The sequence below is a fragment of the Rhincodon typus genome, chromosome 2, assembly GCF_021869965.1.
Source record: "Rhincodon typus isolate 14 chromosome 2, sRhiTyp1.1, whole genome shotgun sequence".
Classification (NCBI taxonomy): domain Eukaryota; kingdom Metazoa; phylum Chordata; class Chondrichthyes; order Orectolobiformes; family Rhincodontidae; genus Rhincodon; species Rhincodon typus.
In genome coordinates, this window is record NC_063333.1 from 108761709 (window position 1) to 108786233 (window position 24525).

Genomic DNA, 24525 nt, shown 5'->3' on the forward strand with positions numbered 1-24525 from the left:
GTCCCTCCGGAAAGCAGATAAGGGTGGGGAGGGAAAGATGTCTTTGGTGGTGGGGTCGGATTGCAGATGGCGGAAGTGTCGGAGGATGATGCGTTGGATTTGGAGGTTGGTGGGGTGGTACGTGAGGGTGAGGGGGATTCTTTTTTGTTCTTATTGCGTGGACAGGGTGTGAGGGATGAGTTGCGGGAGATGTGGGAGACACGGTTGAGGGCATTCTCGACCACTGAGGGGGGGAAGTTACGGTCCTTGAAAAACGAGGACAACTGAGATGTACGGGAGTGGAATGCCTCATCCTGGGAGCAGATGCGGCGGAGGCGAAGGAATTGGGAATAGGGGATAGCATTTTTGCAGGAAGGTGGGTGGGAGGAGGAGTATTCTAGGTAGCTGTGGGAGTCGGTGGGCTTGAAATGAATATCGGTTTCTAGGTGGTTGCCCGATATGGAGACAGAGGGGTCCAGGAAGGGGAGAGAGATGTTAGAGATGGTCCAGGTAAACTTAAGGTTGGGGCGGAAGGTGTTAGTGAAGTGGATGAACTGTTCGAGCTCCTCGTGGGAGCACGAGGCGGCACCGATACAGTCATCAATGTAACGGAGGAAGAGGTGGGGTTTAGGGCCGGTGTAGGTACGGAAGAGGGATTGTTCCACGTAACCTACAAAGAGGCAGGCGTAGCTTGGGCCCATGCGGGTAGCAGCGGCCACCCCCTTTGTCTGTAGGAAGTGGGAGGAATTGAAAGAGAAGTTGTTGAGGGTGAGGACGAGTTCAGCTAAGCGGATGAGAGTGTCAGTGGAGGGGGACTGGTCGGGCCTGCGGGACAGGAAGAAGCAGAGGGCCTTTAGGCCATCTGCATGGGGAATGCAGGTGTAGCGGGACTGGACGTCCATGGTAAAGATGAGGTGTTGGGGACCGGGGAATTGGAAGTTCTGGAGGAGGTGGAGGGCGTGGGTGGTGTCACAGACATAGGTAGGGAGTTCCTGGACCAAAGGGGAGAAAATGGAGTCCAGATAGTTGGAGATCAGTTCGGTGGGGCAGGAGCAGGCGGAGATAATGGGTCGACCAGGGCATTCAGGTTTGTGGATTTTGGGAAGGAGATAGAAGCGGGCAGTGCGAGGTTGGGGAACGATGAGGTTGGAGGCCATGGGTGGGAGGTCACCTGAGGTGATGAGGTTGTGGATGGTTTGGGAGATGATGCTTTGGTGCTCAGGGGTGGGGTCATAATCAAGGGGGCGGTAGGAGGTGGTGTCGGAGAGTTGGCGTCTGGCCTCGGTGATGTAGAGGTCAGTGCGCCATACTACAACTGCGCCTCCCTTGTCCGCGGGTTTTATGGTGAGGTTGGGATTGGAGCGGAGGGCTGCACGTTCTGCGGGGGAAGAGGTTGGAGTGAGTGAGAGGGTTGGAGAGGTTGAGGCGATTGATGTCTCGATGGCAGTTGGAGATGAAGAGGTCGAGGGAGTGTCGGAGGCCTTGGGGTGGTGTCCAGGAGGAGGGGGTGTGTTGGAAGTGGGAGAAGGGGTCAGTAGAGGGAGGGTTAGGTTCACGGTTGAAGAAGTAAGCTTGGAGGCGGAGGCGGCGGAAAAACTGCTCTTTGTCCAAGCGTGAGCAGTATTCATTGATCTGTGGGTGAAGGGGGACAAAGGTGAGCCCTCTACTGAGGACTGACCGTTCGTCCTCAGTAAGGGGTAGGTCTGGGGAGATGGTGAAGACTCGGCAGGGCTGGGTGCTATTGTCCCCTCTGGAGTTACTGGCTGTGGAGGCTGTGGGCGGAGCGACGTCGGTGTCGGCTGTGGGCGGAGTTGCGTCGGCGTCGGCAGTGGGCGGAGTTGCGCCGGCGTCAGCGGTGGGTGGAGTTGCGCCGGCGGTGGGTGGAGTTGCGTCCGCGTCAGTGATGGGCGGAGCAGCGTCGGCGGTGGGAGGAGCGGGGTAGGCGGCGGCAGTAACGGTGACAGTAGTCGCGACTTCAGTGTCGGTGGCAACAGCAGCGATGGTGTTCACTGTCCCAGAAGTGGGGAACCCGGCGGTGGCGGATGTGACGTCATCTGTGGGTTCCCCGATGGTGGCCTCATGGCCAATGGCGGTGGACCCATTGTGGGGAAGGTCCTGGGTACGGCTGGGGATTTGGGGGGTGGAGGAAGCCCGTTTTGGGTGGTAGGCACCAGTAAGTTTACTGTACTTACGGTTTTTAGTGTCCAATAAGGCTGAGTAGAATTGTGAGTTCAGGTTGTGGATCCTACGAAGAATAAAAAACAGGAGAGGTCCTTTGCAGGTCTGGGAGAGGGAGGCTCTGAGCTGGGGTAGGCTTGATTGTAGTGCCTGGAGATGCCGGCGCATTGCTGCAAGTGTGTGTTTCAGGAGTCGCAGAGAGAAACGCTTCTGAAGGATCTCAATACCATGAGTGTAGATATTGTCACGGTTGGGGCCAAATTGGGAAGGCTTGAATGTGGATTGTAGTCCATTGGAGATGATCTGGTTCCATAGGCAGGTGCTAAGGAAGGTGATGTGGCTGTAGTACCTGGTTTGCTTCAGGACATGGTCGAGCAGTTTCAGGGCCGAAGAGATTACGAGAGAGTTGCAGTGGGAGAGAGATCCCTTGAGGTTTGTCCGGAGGGAGGAGGGTAACTTCTTCAGGCTAGGCATCCTTAGAAGAGGCTTCGCAGTGGGGTTAAAATTGAATCAGAGATAGTAGGAACTGCAGATGCTGGAGAATCCGAGACAACAAGGTGCAGGGCTTTTGCTAAGTAACTGTTCCAATTCAGCTGCAGGTGGGTTTTCCAGGGTGTGCATCCTCCTGGATACTGGCCTATGTGCTCTCTTACTGAATTCGGGCCTCGTGGGACCCTTTTGCTTACTCGAATCCGCATACTGGCAATAACTACATTGACCTCCCAGTCTGGGTCCTCAAGAAATTTTTAACTGTTTGGCTGAGGCTTGGCTTTGTTTTGGGTTTTTGCTGTGGGCTAACCTAGAATCCCTCTGTTCAGGATATGTATTGAGTGAGGCTATGTAATTGCCTTCACTCGAGTAGTGTCCCCCTAGCTCAGTCAGCCTGGCAAGGGTGTCCACTTCCATCGGCATATCCTGTAACTTGTACGCTTCACTTGCCATATTTTCTAATGACAAAGCCAGTTGCAGTGCCTGTCTGAAGTCCAGTGGACTTTAGCTAGTAGGTGCTTTTGCATGATCAGATCATTAATCCCACATACCAAACAGTTTCTCAGCATTTCACCTCGTGTTAAACAAAATCACATGCTTCTGCTAGTAATCTTAACCTTGTCAAAAATCCCGATATAGATTCCTCTGGTTCTTGAACTACCATGTAAAACCGATAGTTCGTCTCAGAATTAGAGGAGGCTTGGGGTCGTAATATTTCTTAGCCAAATCCAGTAAGTCTTGAAAGGTTTTAGTACGTGGTGTCTCAGGGAAAGTTAAGCTTCTAATAACCGAAAAAGCTGCGGATCTATAAGCTGTCAGGAGAATTCTTCATTGCTTTCATCTTCCCCAATGTCATTTGCCTGGAAAAAATAACACATTCTTTCCCTAGTAGGACCCAGTTTTCAACGGCAGGATCAAACAACTCAAGCCTCCTAAAAGCGGTATGATGTCAGAAATGCTTATCACAACTCAAAGATGACTGTGGTGAGTGAATCTCTTTAGGGTCGTTTTTTTCTCTCATCACCACTGGAATAAGTCTACAAAGGCTAGTATCCCGTCACCCTTTATTTACACTTGCACAGTACGTGACACTGACCCAGCTAGCTTCTCGAGTGAACAGAATCCCTGACACTCTTGTTTATATCTGTCAGCCAGGATTCCCTGATTTACCAGGTTAACAGTTTCAATCAGGGAACTCATATTATATGAGATCCACCTAGATGACCTCGTTCCACTCACTACACTTGCCAAGATATTGTCCCTCCTTATGAAGTAACTCACTCCTTAGTTAATACTGCAACACCACTTTCTCTTTTACACACTGCCCTTCCTGCCTGAAAATCCTATACCCCAAAACGTTGAGTTGCCAATCCTGTCCCTCTGCGATGACAACATCATAATTCCGTGAATTAATCTGCACCCTTACCTCATCTGTCTTATCTGTAATGTTCCCAGCATGAATGTTGAACTGTGGTTGCTGGAAATCAGAAAAAATGCAGAAATTGCTAGAAAAACTCAGCAGGTCTGGCAGCATCTGTGGAGACAAATCTGAATCAATGTTTTAGGCCAAATGAAGAAGGGCTCTGAAGAAGGGTCACTGGACCCAAAACATTAACTCTGATTTCTCTCCAGAGATGCTGCCAGACCTGCTAAGATTTTCCAGCAATTTCTGTTTTTGTTAAAGTAGAGGGCATCTAGCCTCACGTTATACTCTTGAGACTCAACAATGTCTGAACGTCCTCTGTCTACGTTCCTTTTCTAAGGTATGATGTGCCATTACTGAACAAAAGACACTGTGTCCCTTACCTGCTAAACTAATTTAAACTTCTCCCAACAGCATTAGGAAACACTCCCGTAAGAATGTTGGTCCCATTCTGGTTTAGGTGCAGACCATCCCGCTTGTGGAGGTCCCATCTTCCCCAAAAATGGTCCCAGTGATCCTAAAATCTAAGACCCTCCTTTTTCTGCACCAAATCTTGAGCAACACATTTTTCTATCCTATTTCTGTATGCAGTAGTACATGCAGTAATCCAAAGATTACTACCTATGAGATCCTGCCTTTTAGTCTACTGCCTAGCTCCCTAAATTCTTGATGCAAGACCTCATTCCTCTGCCTACTCATATTGCTGGTACAATGTATACCACAATCTCTGTCTTACACCTTCCCCCTTCAGGATATCCTGCAGCCACTCAGTGACATCCCTGATGCTGGCACCACGGGGATCAACACACCATCTAGAGTCACATCTGCTACTACAGAAAACCGTGTGTGTTCCCTAACAAATCACCTCTGACTCTCGCTCCTCCTTCCTTCTTCATTCCTTCCTGTACAGTCAGTCTGCTTGTGGTGCCATTAGCTTGGCTCTATTTACACTCCATTGAGGAACCAATGCCCTTATCAGCTTCTGAAATGGAAAGCCAATTTGTGAGCGAGACCCGAGAGGACACCTGTGCTACCTGTCTGATTCTCTTTGACTGCCTGGTGGTGACCCATTCCTCTTTCTTCCAGTCCCTTGATCTCAGGTGTGATCACCCCTCTAAAATTGCTATCCATATAATGTTCAGCTTCATGGATGTGTGACAGTGTCTGCAGCTGTCACACAAGCTCTGAAACACACGCAGTTAGGAGCGCATCCTGTACTTGTGGTCACCCTGAATGCTGGTAGGATCCACGACTTCCCACATACATCACATATAACACTCAGCTGCCCTCACCTGTCTTGACTTAATCCTGAACATACTTAATCTTACTTGTTAACTTTTCTAATTACCTAATTTTAGAGATACTTTAATCTTAACATGCTATATTCTCACTGGAATATCATCCAATTAGCTGCATCCTTTTGCTTTGCATCACTTTTCAGAATTTGGTGTCACCTCAAAGCTCCATTTGCAGCTCAGACGGGGTGTGATAGGAGACTTGCCCTTCAGGCTTTTAAACAGAAAGTTCCAATGCTGTTCACCCCAAGGTTCACTCTATTACACTCTGCTCCTGCTGCTGCTCAGACTGATTTACATCCTGACTTATTATTTACATCTTCAAAAAGTCCCAGTACATTGGTAAGTATGATTTCTCATTCAGAAATCCATGTTGAAGCTGTCTGATCCTGTTTCTGTTTTCCAACTGCTCTGGTGTTAAATCTTTTATAATGGACTCTATCATTTTTCCCACTTCTGAGGTTAGGCTGACTGGTCTATGATTCTCGATTTTCTCTTTGTCTCCTTTTTAAGTAGTGGGGTTACATTAGCTATCTTCCACACATAGAAATAAACTGTTTCTGAGTTTATAGAATCTTGAAAGATGGCCACCAATGCATCCATTATTTCTATGGTCATTTCTTTAAGTACTTTGGGAAGTAGATTATCGGGCTCTGGGGATTTAATCCCATCAATTTCTCCAACACTTGCTAATACTAATTTCCTTCAGTTGCTCTCTCACTAGACACTGTGTTCCCCAACATTTCTGGGATGCTATTTGTGTCCTCCATTGTGAAGACAGAACTAAAACATATTTAAATTTATCTGCCATCTCTTTGTTTCCTATTATAACCTCCCTGTTCTAACTGTGAAGAACCCACATTTGTCTTCCTAATGTTTTTCTCTTCACATATCAATGAAAGCTTTTACAATCAGTTTGTATGCTCCCTGCAAAAAGAAAGATTATTGTAGTTGTTGGAGGTTAATCATCTCAGCCCCATTACATCTCTGCAGAAGTTCCTTATGGTAGTGTTGTAGGTCTAACCGTCATCAATTGCTTCATGAATGATCTTCCCTCCACCATAAGATCAGAAGTAGGGATGTTTGCTGATGATTGCACAATGCTCAGCAGCATTCATGATTCCTCAGATTCTGAAGCAGTCTATCTCCATATTCAGCAAGACCTGAATGATATATACAATTGGGCTCAAATGATGCAAATGACATTTGCGCCACACAAATATTAGACAATGGCCATCTCCAACAAGAGAAAATGTAACCATCATCCCTTAACATTCGATGGTGTTTCCATCACTGAAACCCCCACTAAAAACATTCTGCAGGTTACCATTGACCAAAAACTGAATTGGACTAGCCACATAAGTACTGTGGCTGTAAGAGTAGGTCAGAGACTAGGAAACCTGCTGCAAGTAACTCACTTCCTGACTCCCCAGTGCTTGTCCACCATCTGCAAGGTACAAGTCAGGAATGTGATAGAAATCTCCCCACTGGCATGGATGAGTGCAGCTCCAACAGCACTCAAGAAACCTGACACCATCCATGACAAAGCAGCCCACTTGATTGCCACCACATCCCCCAAGGGGGATAGAGAGACTAGGGATCCATACACGGTGCTCTGAGTGCAGTCTAACCGAGGGGGATACGGAGACCAGGGAACTGCGCACAGTGCTCTGAGTGTGGTCGAACCGAAGGAGATTTAGAGACTGGGAAACTATACATGGTGCTCTGAGTGCAGTCTAACCCAAGGGGATACAGAAACAAGGGAACTGCACACGGTGCTTTGAGTGCAGTCTAACCAAGGGAGAAACGGAGACTGGGTAACTGTGCACGGTGCTCCGAGTGTGGTCTAACTGAAGGGAATTTAGAGACCAGGGAACTGTGCACAGTGCTCCGAGTGTGGTCTAACTGAGGCAGATACAGAGACTGGATAACTGCACACGGTGCTCCAACTGCGGTCTAACTGAAGGGGATACAGAGACAGGGGAACTGTGTACGTGCTCCAAGTGCAGTCTAACTGAGGTGGATATGGAGACCAGGAAACTGCGCGCAGTGGTCCAAGTGGAGTCTCACCGAGGGTGATACGGAGACCGGGGAGAACTGCGCACTGTGCTCTGAGTGCAGTCTAACCAAGGGGCATACAGAGACCGGGGAACTGTGCATGGTGCTGTGAGTGTGGCCTAACTGAGAGGGATACAGAGACACAAAATTCCACACCCTCCACCACTGATGCTCAGTAGCTAAGGGTGTACCATCAACAAGAAACACTGGAGAAGTTCAGAAAGGCTCCTTAGACAGTATCTTCCAAACCCACAGTCACTTCCATCTAGGAGGACAATGGCAGCAGATACATGGGATCATCACCACCTACAAGTTCCTCCCGAAGCTACTCACCATCCTGATTTCGAAATATTATACCTTCAGTGTTAATGGATCAAAATCCTGGAACTCCTAGTTAATAGCATTATGGTTCTAACCGATAGCACATGAACTGCAGCAGTTCAACAAGGCAACTTATCACCGCCTACTCAAAGGCAGCTAGGGATTGGCAATAATTGTTGGCCCAGCCTGCAACAACAACATACTGTGAATGAATAAAGACTTATAGGCAGTGCTGTAAAATATGGCTTAAAGAAGGTTTGATATATGTTTAGCAAAACTTCTTTTTATTCCTATCACTCTAGAAATATAAAATAGACTTAGATCATAAGACATCGACATAGAAATAGGCCAGTCAGCCCGTCGAGTGTGTTCCACCATTCAGTGAGATCATGGTTGATCTGATAATCTCATGTCGACTTTCCTGCCTTTCCCCAATAACCCTGATTCCCTTGCAATTAAAAGTCCGTCTATCACATCCTTGAATATATTTAATGACTCAGCCATGACGGGCCTTTGTGGTAAAGAATTCAACAGATTCAGTACTTTCTGAGAAACAAAATAACTCATCTCTGTCTTAAATGTGTGACTCTTCATTCTGAAAGTATTCCTTATTCCTAGACTCTCCCACAAGCGGAAACAACTTATCCACATCTAGCCCGTCAAGTACCCAATGAATTTTATATGTTTCATTAGGTTGCCTCTCATTCTTCTTAATTCCAATGCGCACAGGCCTACCTACACAATCTCTTCTCATAAGACAATCCGTCCTACCTGGTATCATCCTAGTTAACCTTTTTCTAGACTGCCTCCAATGGCAGAATATCTTTCTTCAGACAGGTGGCCTAAAACTGCTCAGAGTACTCCGGCTGTGGTTTGACAAGTGCCTTGTAGAGTTTTAGCAAAACCTCCCAGCTTTCAAACTCCAATCCCTTTGAAATAACGGACATCATTCCATTGCCCTACTCTATTATCTGCAGTAGTTGGGAGCTAGCTTTTGGTGATTCATGGATGAGGACTCCCAAATTCCTCTGTTCTATAGCTTTCTGCTGTCTCTCTCCATATAAATAATATTCAGTCCCTCTATTCTTCCTGCCAAAGTGCAAAACTTCTCATTTTTGCATATTACATTCCATCTGCCAAGTTTTTGCCCACTTGCTTAACAGCTCAATATCCCTCCATTGACTCTTTACATCATCCTCACCACTTGCCTTCCTATCTATATTTGTGTCATCTGCTGACTTGGTTATTGACTTGGCTATAGTACATTCCATTTACTCATCCATGTCATTAATATATATAATAATTTGAGTTGATTTATTATCGTCACATGCACCGAGATACATTGAAAAGTATTGATTTGCATGCTATCCAGACAGATCATATCTTCATTGAATCATCATAGAATCACAGAATCCCTACAGTGTGGAAGCATTCGGCCCAACAAGTCCACACTGCCCCTCCAAAGAGTATCCCACTCCGATGCATGCCCCTACTCCTGCATTTCCCTACATCTAACTCAAACATCCCTAGACACTACGGGCAATTTAGCCTGGCCAATCCACCTAGCCTGCACATCTTTGGACTGTGGGAGGAAACCGGAGCACCCGGAGGAAACCCATGCAGACACAGGGAGAATGTGCAAACTCCACACAGACAGTCACCCAAGGGTGGAATTGAATCCTTGAGGCAGCAGTGCTAACCACTGAGCCACTGTGCCGCCCGTAAGTACATCAGGGTAATAAAAAAGAATGGAGAATACAGTGTTACAGCTACAGAGAAGATGCAGAGAAAGATTAACTCTAATATACCACGGGTTCGTTCGTAAGTCTGATAACAGTGGGGAAGTGATCCCCGTGGCACTCCACTAGTTACAGGCTGTCATCCTGATCATGCTCCCTTCATACCAACTCTGTTCATTCTATTCATTCTTTATATGTAGACTCCATTAGTGTATGAAAGAACTCTTATATCTGTCATCTAAACCATGCTGGCGATGGCCTAGTGGTATTATCGCTAGACTATTAATCCAGAAACCCAGCTGATGTTCTGGGGACCCAGGTTTGAATCCCACTATGGCAGATGGTGGAATTGGAATTTAAAAAAAAAAAGTCTGGAATTAAGAATCTACTGATCACCATGAAATCATTGCCGATTGTTGGAAAAACCCATCTGGATCACTAATGTCCTTCATGGAATGAAACCTGCCACCCTCACCTGGTCTGGCCTACATGTGACTCCAGACCCACAGCACTGCGGTTGGCTCTCAGCTGCCCTCTGAAATGGACCAGCAAGCCACTCAGCTGTACCAATCGCTACAAAGTCTCAAAGAAATGGAACTGGACGGATCACCTGGCATCGGCCTACGCACCGGAAAAGACAGCGGCAGAAACAGCCCTGTCGACCATGCAAAGTCCTCCTCATTAACATCTAGGGATTAGTGTCAAAATTGGGAGAGCTGTCTCACAGACTAGACAAGCAACAGCCTGACATAGTCATTCTCACAGAATCATACCTTACAGACAATGTCCCAGACACCACCATCACCATTCCTGGATACGTCCTGTCTCACCGGCTGGACAGATCCAGCAGAGGAGGCGGCACAGTGGTACACAGTCAGGAGGGTATTGCTCTAGGAGTCCTCAACATTGACTCAGGACCCCATGAAGTCTCATGGCTTCAAGTTAAACACAGGCAAGGAAACCTCCTGCTGATTACCACATACCGTCCTCCTTCAGCTGATGAATCATATTCCTCAATGTTGAACAATACTTAGAGGAAGCACTGAGGGTGGCAAGGGCATGAAATGCACACTGATGGGGGATTTCAATGTCGACCACCAAGAATGGCTCGGCAGCAGTACTACAGATCAAGCTGGTCAGGTCCTACAGGACATAGCTGCTAGACTGGGAACCAACAAGAGGGAAAAACATACTTGACCTCATTCTTATTAATCTGCCAGCTGCAGTTGCATCTGTCCATGACAGTATCGGTAAGAGTGACCATCGTACAGTCCTTGTGGAGACGAAGTCCCGCCTTCACATTGAGAACAGCCTCCATTGTGTTGTGTGGCACTATCACCAAGCTAAATGGGACAGACTTCTCACAGATCTAGCAACTCAAGACTGGGCATCCATGAGGCGCTGTGGGCCATCAACAGCAGCAGAATTGTACTCCAGCACAATCCGTAAACTCACGGCCCAGCATATCCCCCACTCAACCACTACCATCAAGCCAGGGAATCAACCCTGGTTCAATGAAGAGTGCAGGAGGGCATGCCAGGAACAGCACCAGGCATACTTGAAGATGAATTATCAACCTGGTGAAGCCACCAAACAGGACTACTTGCAAGCCAAACAGCAAAAGCAGCAAGTGATAGACAGAGCTAAGCGATTCCACAACCAATGGATCAGATCTAAGGTCTGCAGTCCTGCCACATCCCGTCACGAATGGTGGTGGACAATTAAACAACTCACTGGAGGAGGAGGCTCCACAAATATCCCCATCCTCAATGATGGAAGGTCCCAGCACATCGGTGCAAAAGATAAGGCTGAAGCATTCGCAGCAATCTTCAGCCTCCTCCAGTGGTCCCCAGCATTACAGATACCAGTCTTCAGCCAATTCGATTCACTCCATGTGATATCAAGAAACAGTTGGTGACACTGGATACTACAAAGGCTACTGGCCCTGAAAACATTCCGGCAACAGTACTGAAGACTTGTGCTCCAGAATTTACCGCTCCCCTAGCCAAGCTGTTCCAGTACAGTTACAACGCTGGTATCTACCCGACAATGTGGAAAATTTCCCACGTATGTCCTGTACACAAAAAGCAGGACAAATCCAACCCAGCCAATTACCGCCCCATCAGTCTCCTCTTGATCATCAGTAAAGTGATGGATGGTGTCATCAACAGTGCTATCAAGCAGCACCTGCTCAGAAATAACCTGCTCAGCAATGCCCAGTTTGGGTTCCACCAGGGCCACTCAGCTCCTGATCTCATTATAGCCTTGGTTCAAACATGGACAAAAGAACTGAATTGCAAAGGTGAGGTGAGAGTGACAGCCCTTGATATCAAGGCTGCATTTGACTGAGTGTGGCATCAAGGAGCCCTAGCAAAACTGGAATCAATGGATATCGGGGGCAAACGCTCCAGTGGTTGGAGTCATACCTGACACATAGAAAGATGGTCGTAGTTGTGGGAGGTCAATCATCTCAGCTCCAGGACATCGCTGCAGGAGTTCCTCAGGGTAGTGTCCTAGGCCCAACCATCTTCAGCTGCTTCATCAATGATCTTCCCTCCATCATAAGGTCAGAAGTGGGGATGTTCGCTGATGATTGCACAATGTTCAGCATCATTTGTGACTCCTCTGATACTGAAGCAGTCCATTCTCATATGCAACAAGATCTGGACAATATCCAGGCTTGGGCTAACAAGCGGCAAGTGACATTCGCGCCACACAAATGCCAGGCTATGACCATCGCCAATAAGAGACAATCTATTCACCACCCCCTGACATTCAATGGTGTTACCATCACTGAATCCCCCACTATCAACATCCTGGAGTTACTATTGACCAGAAACTCAACTGGACTCACCACATTAACAGAGTGGCTACAAGAGCCGGCCAGAAGCTGGGAATACTGCGGCGAGTAACGCACTTCCTGACTCCACCATCTACAAGGCACAAATCAGGAGTGTGATGGAATACTCCTCACTTGCCTGGATGAGTGCAGACCCAACAACACTCAAGAAGCTTGACACCAGCTAGGGCAAAGTAGCCCGCTTGATTGGCACTACATCTACAAGCATTTCACTCCCTCCACCACCGATGCTGAGTAGCAGCAGTGTGTATTATCTACAAGAGGCACTGCAGAAATACAGCAAAGACCCTCAGACAGCACCTTCCAAACCCACGACCACTTCCATCTAGAAGGACAAGGGCAGCAGATATATGGGAACACCACCACATCCAAGTTCCCCTCCAAGTCACTCAAAATCCTGACTTGGAAATATATCACTGTTCCTTTACTGTCACTGGGTCAAAATCCTGGAGTTCCCTCCCTAATAGCATTGTGGGTCAACCCACAGCAGGAGGACTGCAGCGTTTCAAAAAGACAGGTCAGCACCATCTTCTCAAGGGCAACTAGGGATGGGCAAGAAATGCTGGCCAACCTCACAAATTAATAAAAGAAAAATTCACTCATGTATTTATCAATGTTGATATTATCCCATCCCATCCCTCTGAAAGTTTATCTACTAATGATAAACTGATTTATTTTCAATTAACTTGGTCTTGATAATGTGCCCTTGAGAATGGTGGTGAGTTGATTCTTGAAATGCAGTCCGTTTGCTCCAGGTAGACCCACAATGCAATTAGGGAAGCACTTCCAAGATTTTGACTCAGCAGCAAGGAAGGAATAATGATATATCTCCAAGCCAAGATGATGTGCAGCTTAAAAGTGAACTTCCAGGTGGTCGTGCTCCTATGCTGGGGACCTCTGGAGGACGCCAGGATGAGTCATCCACTACACATTTCTGTCTGAAGATTCTGGCTGTTGTATCTAATATTTCAGAACTTCATCTGGAAGTCCTGTTTCCCACTATTATATAAACATACAAAATAGAAGTGGCCTATTTGAACCCTCAAACCTGCTCTGTTATTCAAAAAGATCTGTTTTGTGATTTGACTGGTCTGTTTGTGTTTTAGTGTTTCGTGTGCTTTCGTTTAGTGTTTAGTGTGCTTCTAAATCTGTGAAACCTTTCCTCATCAGATAACTGACTCGTTCCAGGTATCAATCCCTTCTGAACTACCTCCAGCACATTTACATCCTTCTTAAATAAGGAAACAAAAACTGCAACAGCATTTGAGACATGGTCTCATCAGCGCCCTGTATAACTGAAGCATAACATTCTTCTTGCATGAGAACATGTGAATCCATTGCACCTCAGAATACCATAGTCATTCTCTGTTTAAGTAATGTACTTTTATTCTTCTAGCCAAAATAAATAACTTCAAATTTTCTCACATTATACTCCATCTGCCAGACAATGCCTATTCACTCAACCTATCTATATACATCTGCAAACTCCTTTTGTCATATTTACAACACATTTTCATACCTATCTTTATGCCATCTGCAAATTTAACTACCATGCCTTTGCTTCCCTCATCCAAATCACTGATGTAGATTGTAAAAAGTGTAAATAAAACTTTACTAGCGACATCACGACAATCAGCCAAAATTCTCTGTTTAGTGCTGGCTAGGAAATCTTCTATCCATGCTAATGTCTTACCATCCCATACAATAAGCTTTTATTTTCCACAATAACCTTTAATATTCCACCTCATCAAACGCCTTTTGGAAATCCAATTATAATACTACAGCCTTACATTTATCCATAGTATATGTTACTCCTTCAAAAGAGCTCCAATAAATTGGTTGAATATGACATCCCATTCACAAAGCCATGCTGGCTCATCCCAATTACCTTGAGATTTTTCTAAGTGCACATGTATAACCTCTTTGCTGATTGATTTTAACACCTTTCTCATGAGACACATTATGACAGGCATCAAGCTGGCCTTTGTTTCCTATTTTGTGTCTCCCTCCCTTCTTAAACAGTGTGGTTATCTTTGTTGTTTTTCAGCCTAATAGAACTTTCCTGAATTTAGGGATTTTGGAAAATTAACACAAATGATATCTACTAGCTCATTATCCACATCTGTTAAGACTGTAGTATGAAGTCCGCTTGGACTTAGAGACGTCAATCCACAGCTCCATCGGTTTCCTGAGTGAAATTACAGTTAAAGGGGAAGCAGTACTACGTTCCTCTTGCCCTTCCACCTCTTGACTTACAACTATTACGGAATGCTTTTGTTCTTCCTAGTCCCACCCCCTTCCAATGTCTTAAAAACTCTTGGGGTTCTGATGAAAGGTCATCAAACTGAAACATTAACTTCATTTATTTCCACAGATAGTGGTGACCTGCTTTCTCCAGTTTTCTTTGTTCTTATTTCAAATTTCAGGCAGGGTTCTGATGAAGAGTCACCAGACTAGAAAATGTTAACTCTGCTTTCTTCCCTAAGATGCTGCCAGACTTGCTAAGTTCTCCAACAATTTCCGTTTTTGTTTCAGGCATCTGCAATATTTGGCTTTGACTCATTATTGTAGCATTGTTGTTTTAAAATATATCTCTTACTCTACCGTACTTAATCTCCAGTATGTTCCAAATAAAGTAAGAGCCCCAATCTTATTTCCTGACTGCAAACTAAATAGATTCAGGTTGTGCAGGATCTCATGTTCAAATGTTGTGATGGATTTTTGTTCTCTATTCTGCTGTGCCTTAATATTTACTAACCTAGAATTTTCTGCTCCTAATTTTGGCCTAGCTTCAACAATATATTTTTTAATGCTATTACATCATACTCTGTTATGTTCTGAGTCACAAGAACAAAGCTGAAGTAGATTACTAGATAAGTCTGAGCTCTGAAGTTCCACTTGGGAATATAAATATTTATTATTCATCACAGAATTGGTTACTACTTGACAAATATGAAATTAAAATGCACTGTTAATGTTCCACAATGTCATATCTTGTGCAGTTACAGTATTTTATCACATTGTTATTTTGTTGAACACATATCAGTTAGCTCAGTTGGCTATGGCTGATTTGCAATGCACACTGATCCAACAGCGTGGGTTCAATTCTTGCATCAGTTGGAGGTTATTGTGAAGGCTCCACCTTTCCAACCTCAGACCTCACCTGTGGTGACCCTCACATTAAATTCACCACCAGTTAGTTGCGTATCTCGAATGAGAAAATGGTCTAGCTGGACTGTGGTGATTTTACTGATATAAATTAGAGGATGTCATATTGATAGAAAGTGATTAATTGAATTTACTTTAGAGTAAGAGACTCATACCACTGACAATCAAACTGCAAGTGAATTAATTAAAAATGATTTACTCTCAAATCCACCATGTCAGTGGTAAAGTTCCCTTTTGACTTTAACAACTTAAAATTGAATACTGAACTGGAAGTATTTCATTATTTAAGACTAAAATTATAAAATCCTGAGGTTGACATGACTTAGGGATCTGCTTTTTCCATTGGTTTTCAATTGTTGCAATCCATTGTTGAAATAATGTACTTTCTCAAAAAATCTAACGTCAGCGGAATATTTTAGTCACACACAAAATATGAAATGGTATTTTGAAAATGTTGTTAATGTCCATAAATAAGTGTTTGTTCCCTGACGGAAATGATTAATTTGCTCAGTGTACCAATTATTTCCATAGTTGCATTAAGAGAAATGGAAGTATTAAGTGGATAGTCCGTCAGCTCTTTGCCCGCGATGAGCATGGATGAACTGTGAAAAGACCACCGTGGCGCTGACCACTGTGCTGAAATGAAGGCACAATCTATCAAGCCGTCTCCAGTCATATGCCCATGTACAGTGTATTTCGTAGCCAGCCACGTAGGAATTTAGCAAATCGAAAAAATGTCAATTGTAAAAGTTGAAATAGTTATTGATATTTCTTTTGAGAAATAAAAGAAACTATTACGGTGCAAACACACATCTTTTGGACAATAATTCTTATTTGCCCTCTGATATTCTTACCTGTTCTGAGCCTTGGAAGCAGATTCTGCAGGTGGGAGTGATGCCCCCATTGCGAAAGCTGCTGTTGCTGCTGCACACAGACTCGGCATCATTGGAGCAAGAGACTCGCACAATTTGGTAGCTTTCGTGTTCGGTGGACCGGCTCTCTTGCGTCCCCGGACTACAGCCTTTCTTGTCCTCGGCTTTCGCCGAGATCAGCCTCTCCTTCTCGCCGGCGTCTACCTCTTCCCCTCGGTGTCTTTTTGGAGTGGTTGGCAGCGAGCCTCCCCCGACAGCGCCCCCGACTGGCATTATCGTGCCGTTGCTGGCTGGGCCGCCTCCGCTCTCCTTCCGCTCCCTAATCTGCTGCTGGTCCTGCTGCGGGAGCGGCTGATGTTCGCTCATCGTGCGAGGGATGAGGGAGGGATGAGGGAGGGGCTGGGGCAGGGGCTGGGGCTGGAGCTGCGGGGCCAAATTAGACTATCGCCGGGACCAGGAAAGGGTGGAAGGGAGAGGGATTATAGTTGGAGGTGTACCGGCGGAAGGAGGAATGTGAAAGGCAGACAGTAAAGGTAAAGAGGGAGTGGGAGAAAAAAAGCGAGAGTTTTTCAAAATCCGCCGAGAGACAGACCATTTCAAGCGCCAAAATGGGCCAAAGATCTCCCAGACTGAGAAATCGTTTGGGATTAGCTGATGGTAGCAGACTGATTGATCCAGCAGCAGCCGTTTGACAAGACAGTTCGGTTCACTGGGAAACCCCGATTCAGATCATCACAGCTGTGGAAGGCGGAATGGGCGACTCAGTGGCTCCCGTGATCTGGAACCTACTGCGGCACAGAGCTGACAGAGAATCGGAGATCGCCCGAGCCCGTCCGCCTGCCCACCATTGTTTCCTCACAAACGATGCACGGGGTGGAGGGAGAACCAGGAACTCAAACCCTCCCGGTTAACCACACCTGCAAGATCCAAGATAGTATGTCTGATTCTAACACTCTCGGAAGGGGGTGGCAGTTATTATTCACTTTTATTTTCTGCTTAGTTTATCCCCCAGGCCTCGCTACTCTACTGGAACCGTGCAGACAACATTTCACACGTATCAGAAAACGTAAGAACATAAGCGGAGTCAATGAATAACACTATTCCATTTGATATGGGACATATACTTACAAATGTGTAACTAAAGTGTATTTTTTTCTCCTTTCTATCGATGGAATGGATAACAGTCCTGAGAAAATAAAACTTCTATTTCAGTACCAAACGCTCTTTGTGAAACTTTCCGATCCAACAGCATCCTCAGTCCCAACCTCATCTGCACTGCATTAGTTTTCTTTTTTTTAAGCTTCTCTGAGTAACTTTGCCAGCAGCACAAACTTTCAATTCAATCCAAGTCCCAGAGATTAAACACCAATGTCTTACCTATTCCAAAGCACTGTTCCATGTAACATGAAAATCATTTTTTTCCTACTATGACCCCATTTTGCGGAATGAAAATTGTCACATTCCCTAACTGAGATCTTTGAGGGAGAAAGAAACACCTGTGAGAGTGAAGGAGAAGGTCCTTGGTAAGTGGGCCTGTCTGTTCATGCAAGATACAGTTGGTATAACTCAAAATTCTAATGGAGCCATGACTGCCACAATGGGACAAGGGATGAGAAGGATAAACAGGCTGTTGGTTATTGAAGGCACAAGATGAAGGAGGGGTGATGAAAGTGGGTTCTTGGTTGGAAAGGAATTGAGTAATGGAAAGGCAAAAGCACAGAAATCATAATGGTAGTAAATGCATTGGATTTGAGGTACTGAGAATTCAAGATGTTGTTTGACCAGCATACCATAGATTATGATCCTTCCCTTGCTTATGGTCAACCAGATAGCTCAACATTCTGTTTGCTATGTCAATTGTTTGGGCTTTTATTTATTTGCTGGAGGGATGTGTCACTAATTAGACCTTAACCTTTAGCACTGTGCTTCCTTAATCTTTACCACTGTGCATATCGTAGACGGTTCTTGCTGCTGCCACTGTGATGCTGAAGGAAGTGAATGTTAAAGATTCTGGATGGCTTTGTGTTGAGCTATTTGCATGTTGTTAGAGCTGTACCCATCCAGGCAAGTGAAGAACATTCCATCACACTCCTGACTTGTATCTTTTAAATGGTGGCCAGGTACTGGGAGACAAGTGGTGTGAATTCTTAGTCTCTGACCTGCTCTTACAGCTACTATATTTATATCACTGGTCTTTTTAAATTTTTGGTTAATTGGAACCACTAGGATGTTGATAGTGGGGGAATTTAGTGATGGTAATGCCAGTAAATACCGAGGGGCAATAGATTTGCTCTTGCTTGAGATGGTCATCACCTGGTACTTGTGTGATATGAATGTTAGTTGCCCAAGCCTGAGTGTTGCTCAGGTCTTGCAAATGGACACAGGCATTTCAACAGCATCTTCAGTCCCAACCTCATCTGCACTGCATTAGTTTTCTTTTTTTTAAGCTTCTCTGAGTAACTTTGCCAGCAGCACAAACTTTCAATTCAATCCAAGGTATAGAGGCAACAAGGTATAGAGCTGGATGAACACAGCAAGCCAAACAGCATCAGAGGAGCAGGAAAGCTGACGTTTCAGGTCTGCATCCTTCTTCAGAAGACCCGAAATGTCAGCTTTCCTGCTCCTCAGATGCTGCTTGGCCTGCTGTGTTCATCCAGCTCTACACTTTGTTGTCTCAGATTCTCCATCATTGGCAGTTCCTACTGTCTCATTTCAATATCTGACAAGATGAGAATGGAACTGAATATTTTGCACTCATCAGCAAACATCTCCACTTCTGACTTTATGTCGGAGGGAAAGTCATTGATGAAACAGCTGAAAACAGTTGAAACTTCAGCATTACGCTAAGGAACTTCTTCAGAGATATCTTGTGACTGAACGTTTGACTTTCAAAAAACACAAACATCTGACTCTGTGCTAGGTTTGACTCCAATCAGCAGAGTTTTTTTTTAATCCCATTGAGTCTGACTTTGCTAAGATTGCCACACACAGTCAACTGCTGCCTTGATGTCAATGGTGGTCGTTGTCACCCATGTTTGGGTCAAAGCTATAATGAAGTCAGGAGATTAATGGACCTGGCAAACAACAAACATCAGTGTGCAGGTTATTACTGAGAAATTGCCAACACTATTGATGACTGACAGTGGTAATTGGCTGGGTTGAATTTGTTCTGTTCTTTGTGGACAGAACATGGCAAGGTAATTTTCCACATTCCTGGATGTATGTACTGGAATAATTTGGATCAGGAAGTGACTGGTTCTGGAGGCCAGTCTTCAGTGCAATTTCCAGAATGTTGTCAAAGCCAGTAGCCTTTTCAATATACAGAGCCTTCAGTCACATGAAATATCACATGAAGTGAATCAAATTGGGTGAAGACTGGCATTTTTGCTTCTGAGGACCTCAGAAAGAGGCAAAAATGGATGATTCTCTCACATTTCTGGCTAAAGATGGATGCAAACGTTTCAGCCTTGTCTTTTCCACTGATGTGCTGGGCTTCCCCATAGTTTAGTATTGGCATATTTATGGTGACTTCTCCAGTTAATTGTTTAATTGTCTACCACTATTCAAACTGGGTGTGGCAGGATAGTGATGCTTATATTTGGTCCACTGGTTGTGGGTTTGCTTAGCTCCGACTAATGCATGCAGCTTCTGCCATTTGACATGCAAGTACTTCTGTGTTATAGTTTCACCATGTTGACACATTATTTTTAGGTTTACCACGTACTGTTACTAATATTCTATTCATTCAGGGATGTGGGCTCAGCAGCAGTATTGCCCATCCCCAGTTCCCCTTTAGAATGTGGTGAACTGCCTTCTTGAAACACTGCAGTCCAAGATGTGCTCTCTGTACTTCTGTTTGAACAATGGTTGATCCTCTGCTTCAAAGGTAATGGTAAAGTGATGGGATATGCTAAGCCATGAGGTTACAGATGTTTGAAAACAGTTCTACTGTTGCTCATGGCCCACACTGCCTTGTGGGTGCCCAATTTTGAATGGCTAGATCTCTTCAAAATCTCTCCCAAATGGCATGGTGATAGCATCACACAACACAATGGAGGGTATCCTTCATGTGAAGATAGGATTTTGTCTCCACTAGGACATTGTGGTCACTACTGCCAGCACTATCATGAACAGATACATCTGTGACAACTAGACTGATGAGGATGAGGTCAAATAGGTTTTACCCTCTTCTCGTTTCTCTTATCCTTTGCCACAGACCCAGCCAAAGATGTATGTGTGCTTTGTGTATGGACATTGACATTCATCTCTTAATAAATCTGTTTCAATGGGAACCAAGTGCCATATTTGGAGATTTGCCTGTGAATAATTGTGGTTGTATTCACTTTTGGAGTTATGAACAAAAAAGTTTCATGTCCACACCTGTTCTTGAGAATTATTAGACCTATAGAATAAACAAGACAAGGGATTACATGATGAACGGCAGGACCCTCTGAAGCACTGAGGATCAGAAGGAACATGGTATGCGTGGTCTCTTAAGGTGTCTGGACAATGAGGTTAAGGAGGTATATGGTATATTTGCCTTATTATTCAAGGCACAGAGGTTGAGAACAGAGAGGCTATACTGGAATTATATAAAATATTGGTTAGGCCACAGCAAATGTATTGTGTGCAATTCTGGAATCCATATTACAGGTCGAATGTGATCACACTGGAAAGAGTGCAGAGGAGACTTATCATAGAATCCCCACAATGTGGAAACAGGCCATTCAGTCCAACAAGTCCACACTGTCCCTCCGGAGAGCATCCCACCCAGACCCATTCCCCTACCCTGTTCCCTGGCATTTCCCATATCTAACCCACCTAACTTGCACACCCCTGGACATTACAGGCAACTTAACATAGTCAGTTCACCTAACCTGCACATCTTTGGGCTAGGAGGAAACCCACGCAGGCACGAGGAGAATGTGCAAATTCCACACAGCCTGAGGGTGGAATCAAACCTGGGTCTCTGGTGCTGTGAGGCAGCAGTGCTAACCACTGAGCCACCGTGCCATTCAGGATATTGCCTGGGCTGGAGAGTTTCAGTTATGAAGAGAGGTTGGACAGGCTGGGGTTGGTTTCCTTAGAGCAGAAACGATTGAGAGAGGACATGATTGAGATGTATAAAATTATGAGGGGCATAGGTAGGGTTGACAGGAATAAATTTTTCCCTTTGATGGAGAGATCAATGACCAGGGGTCGTAGATTTAAGGCAAGGGCAGAAGTTTAGAGGAGCTGTGAGAAAAACATTTTTATCCAGAGGGTAGTCAGAATTTGGAGCTCACTGCCTGTAAGGATAGTAAAGGCAGAAACCCTCATATCTTTAAGAAAAATTTAGATGTGCACATGATGTAAAGGCATACATGGCTATGGGCCAATTGCTATAAAATGGGATTCGAATATGTTGGTGATTGTTTTTGACTGGCGTGGACGCAATGGCCCAAAGGATCTTTTTCTGTGCTGTATATCTCTATGACTCTATAACTTAGCCTGCATATGAGTTCACAATTGGAATAATTGCAATCAAACATTCATCAAGGATTACTATCTTGCAAATAAGAATGTTACGGTTTGTAATGTATCATTCAAATTGACTTCATTTCACTGTTCAGTTAAAAACTATGATAAGCAATTCCTTTCTTTTGTATCAAACAGAAGTGAAACTAAAAGTCTGTTGTCAAATTTCTTACCTTCTTTGCTGAAGGACACCAGAGCTTTCTGCATCAAATATCTTGCAAATCTTATACCTTTTCTCTCAATATGCTGGAATAAATATTTGCAATAACTTGTAACTTATTTGCTTTAGCTCTCTTTTCACATTTATATTTAAGATCCCTCTAATGCTTTTTCTCTAAGTTTCTCTTGCTTTTCTGATCACCCTTTCAGCTTGTTTCTATATTTATTATCTTCATCCCAATGAAATATTTCTGTTTTCCTTCTTTTCAATTTGTAGAAATCATTTCTTTTCCTCATACCACTTTTAATCCATTTGAGTCAGATTTGTGTAGCTTGAGTTATCAATTTTTGGTATGTATTACACTCACATACTCAGCACTGTAAAGTTCTTAGCCTTGTTGTCGACATCTTGAACAACAGCTGCTAAAAATCTACCTGCTTTATTTAATGTTGACGTTTTAAAAATTCTGCACTTGACTCCTCTTACATATATATGAATCTCTGATCAAGCTAAAATTTCAAAGCCCCGGAATTTGACGGTCAACTTCTTTAGAATTAAATAGAATGCTTTCCTCAATCATTCTTTGCTCACTATCTGGTCTAAGGACAGTGGCAATAAATCTGTAGAATTCTTGGCATAGAGGTAACTTGGGATAAATGGAGTCTTGTCTTTTCCAATGCTTCTCTTCCAATGTAATTTGGTTTCCTAATGATATTAGCTTGCCATGCCAACTTTTGTGTTCTGAGCACATCCGAGTCATCCAGAGTAATGTACGCAGGACTATCAATTGCCTCTTCTCCAAGGTTCTGCAGAAGACGCACTTGGACGAGGAGATGAGGTGTGAGCTCAGCAAGTCAGGCTATAGTAGTGAGGCTCAGCTCATTGATCTTGAGGCTGAGACTGATGACTGGTGAGTGACACTGAAGCTGCCAAGTTACATGTCAGACACCCACCTGCAAAACCACCCCCCCAACCATTCTTCATTTCTTTCCCTCCATCTCTCTCTCTCCATCTGGGATATGGACCCCTCACAGGTTTTGGCAGGCTGTTCAACTATGAGGTGTATTGCAGCTTCCCCAACACCCTTCCCCAATGCACGACTTTCCAGCAGGGGGTTTCTACCAGGCATTGAGTGGGATCAGGAAGCCCTGGACTGATTCTGTCCCTCTCCCAGGACTTACATGAGGTTAATTATAACTTGAAGGGGTACATAGCTGAAGCAGCAGCAGGCCGGCATGACAGCCTGGGCTCTCACGGATGTGCCCCCACCCACTACTCTGCAACCGTGGAAGAATGAAACACAAGTCACAGGACAAAAGGAGACCACTCAGCCTTGTGATTCTGCGCTGGCTTTTACGTAGTGCCAGTGCCTTCACCACCTCCCGCCTTCCCCTGTTCTGCTCATTCTTCCTTTTCAGATAATAATCTAAATGCCTGCTGAAGGTTTAGATTGAATCTGCCTGCAACCCATTCTTAAGCAGTTTGAGATCCTAACCATTTGCTGCTTGAAAGTTTCTCCTCATGTCACCATTGTTTCTTTAGCCAGGCATCTTGATTTTACTACCAAAGGGAACAGGGGAGGTATTGTCATAGTGGTATTGTCAGAGGCTCACATTTATAACTTGTGGACATGGGTTCAAATTCCATTACAGCAGCTGTTGGAATTAAGTTCAGTAAATATAAAGATGGCCATGACAGCAGTTGTCAATTGTTGCAATAACTAGATTAACTTAGGATATCTGGTCAGCATGGACAAGTTAGACTGAAGGGTCTGTTTCCATGCTACACATCTCTATGAGCCAACATTTACAAGTTTCCCACTTTTTTTTTAAAACAACATCAGCATTTCTATTATTTCAGTCAAAGTGAATAACCTCACATTTATCTATATTGTACTCAAACTGCCACCTTGTTACCATTGACCTAACCTGCCTATATCTTATTGATGCTCCATTTGTCCCTATTATCCGCACCCTATTCATTAACTAAACCATGATCCATATGAATATGTTATCACAAACTCATGAGCCCTCATCTTTTGTATAGCACCTTATCAAGTGTCTTTTGGAAACCTAAGTATGCTACATCCTCTAGTTTTCTTTTAGCTACCTTGGTTGCAATACCCTGACAAAAATACCCTTATCAAAAAGACTTTCCTTTCCACCCACAATTGCAAGCAACTGTACATGTGGACTAATCCAGAAATGGGCATGCACACAATTCCAGACCCAACATGTCATCACATAAAATTTACATACAATATAATGTGCAAAGTCTGCACTGCACATGGGCAGAGAAGAAGTGTGATTTTGGAAGGGATTCAGTGGCAGAGAGTGAGGACACTGGGAGGATGGCTGCAGCAGGATGAGGATATGGAGGGGAGGAGATAGGAGGGGTTGAGGACTGAAGGGAAGTATGCAGGATGGAAGGAGGATGTGAGAGGGATGGATGACACAGCAGAAAGGG

At 44.6% G+C, this 24525-nt stretch overlaps 1 protein-coding gene across 1 annotated transcript in view; it reads right to left on the reverse strand.

Moving 5' to 3' along the window:
• Positions 1-16748, reverse strand: part of LOC125486518 (E3 ubiquitin-protein ligase MARCHF11-like) — a 129584-nt gene extending 112836 nt beyond the window's left edge. Inside the window, exon 1 of the mRNA XM_048614331.1 lies at positions 16365-16748. Within this exon, the coding sequence (XP_048470288.1) occupies positions 16365-16748 (384 nt within the window). The remainder of the gene's footprint in view (positions 1-16364) is intronic.
• Between the last annotated feature and the right edge of the window lie 7777 nt (positions 16749-24525).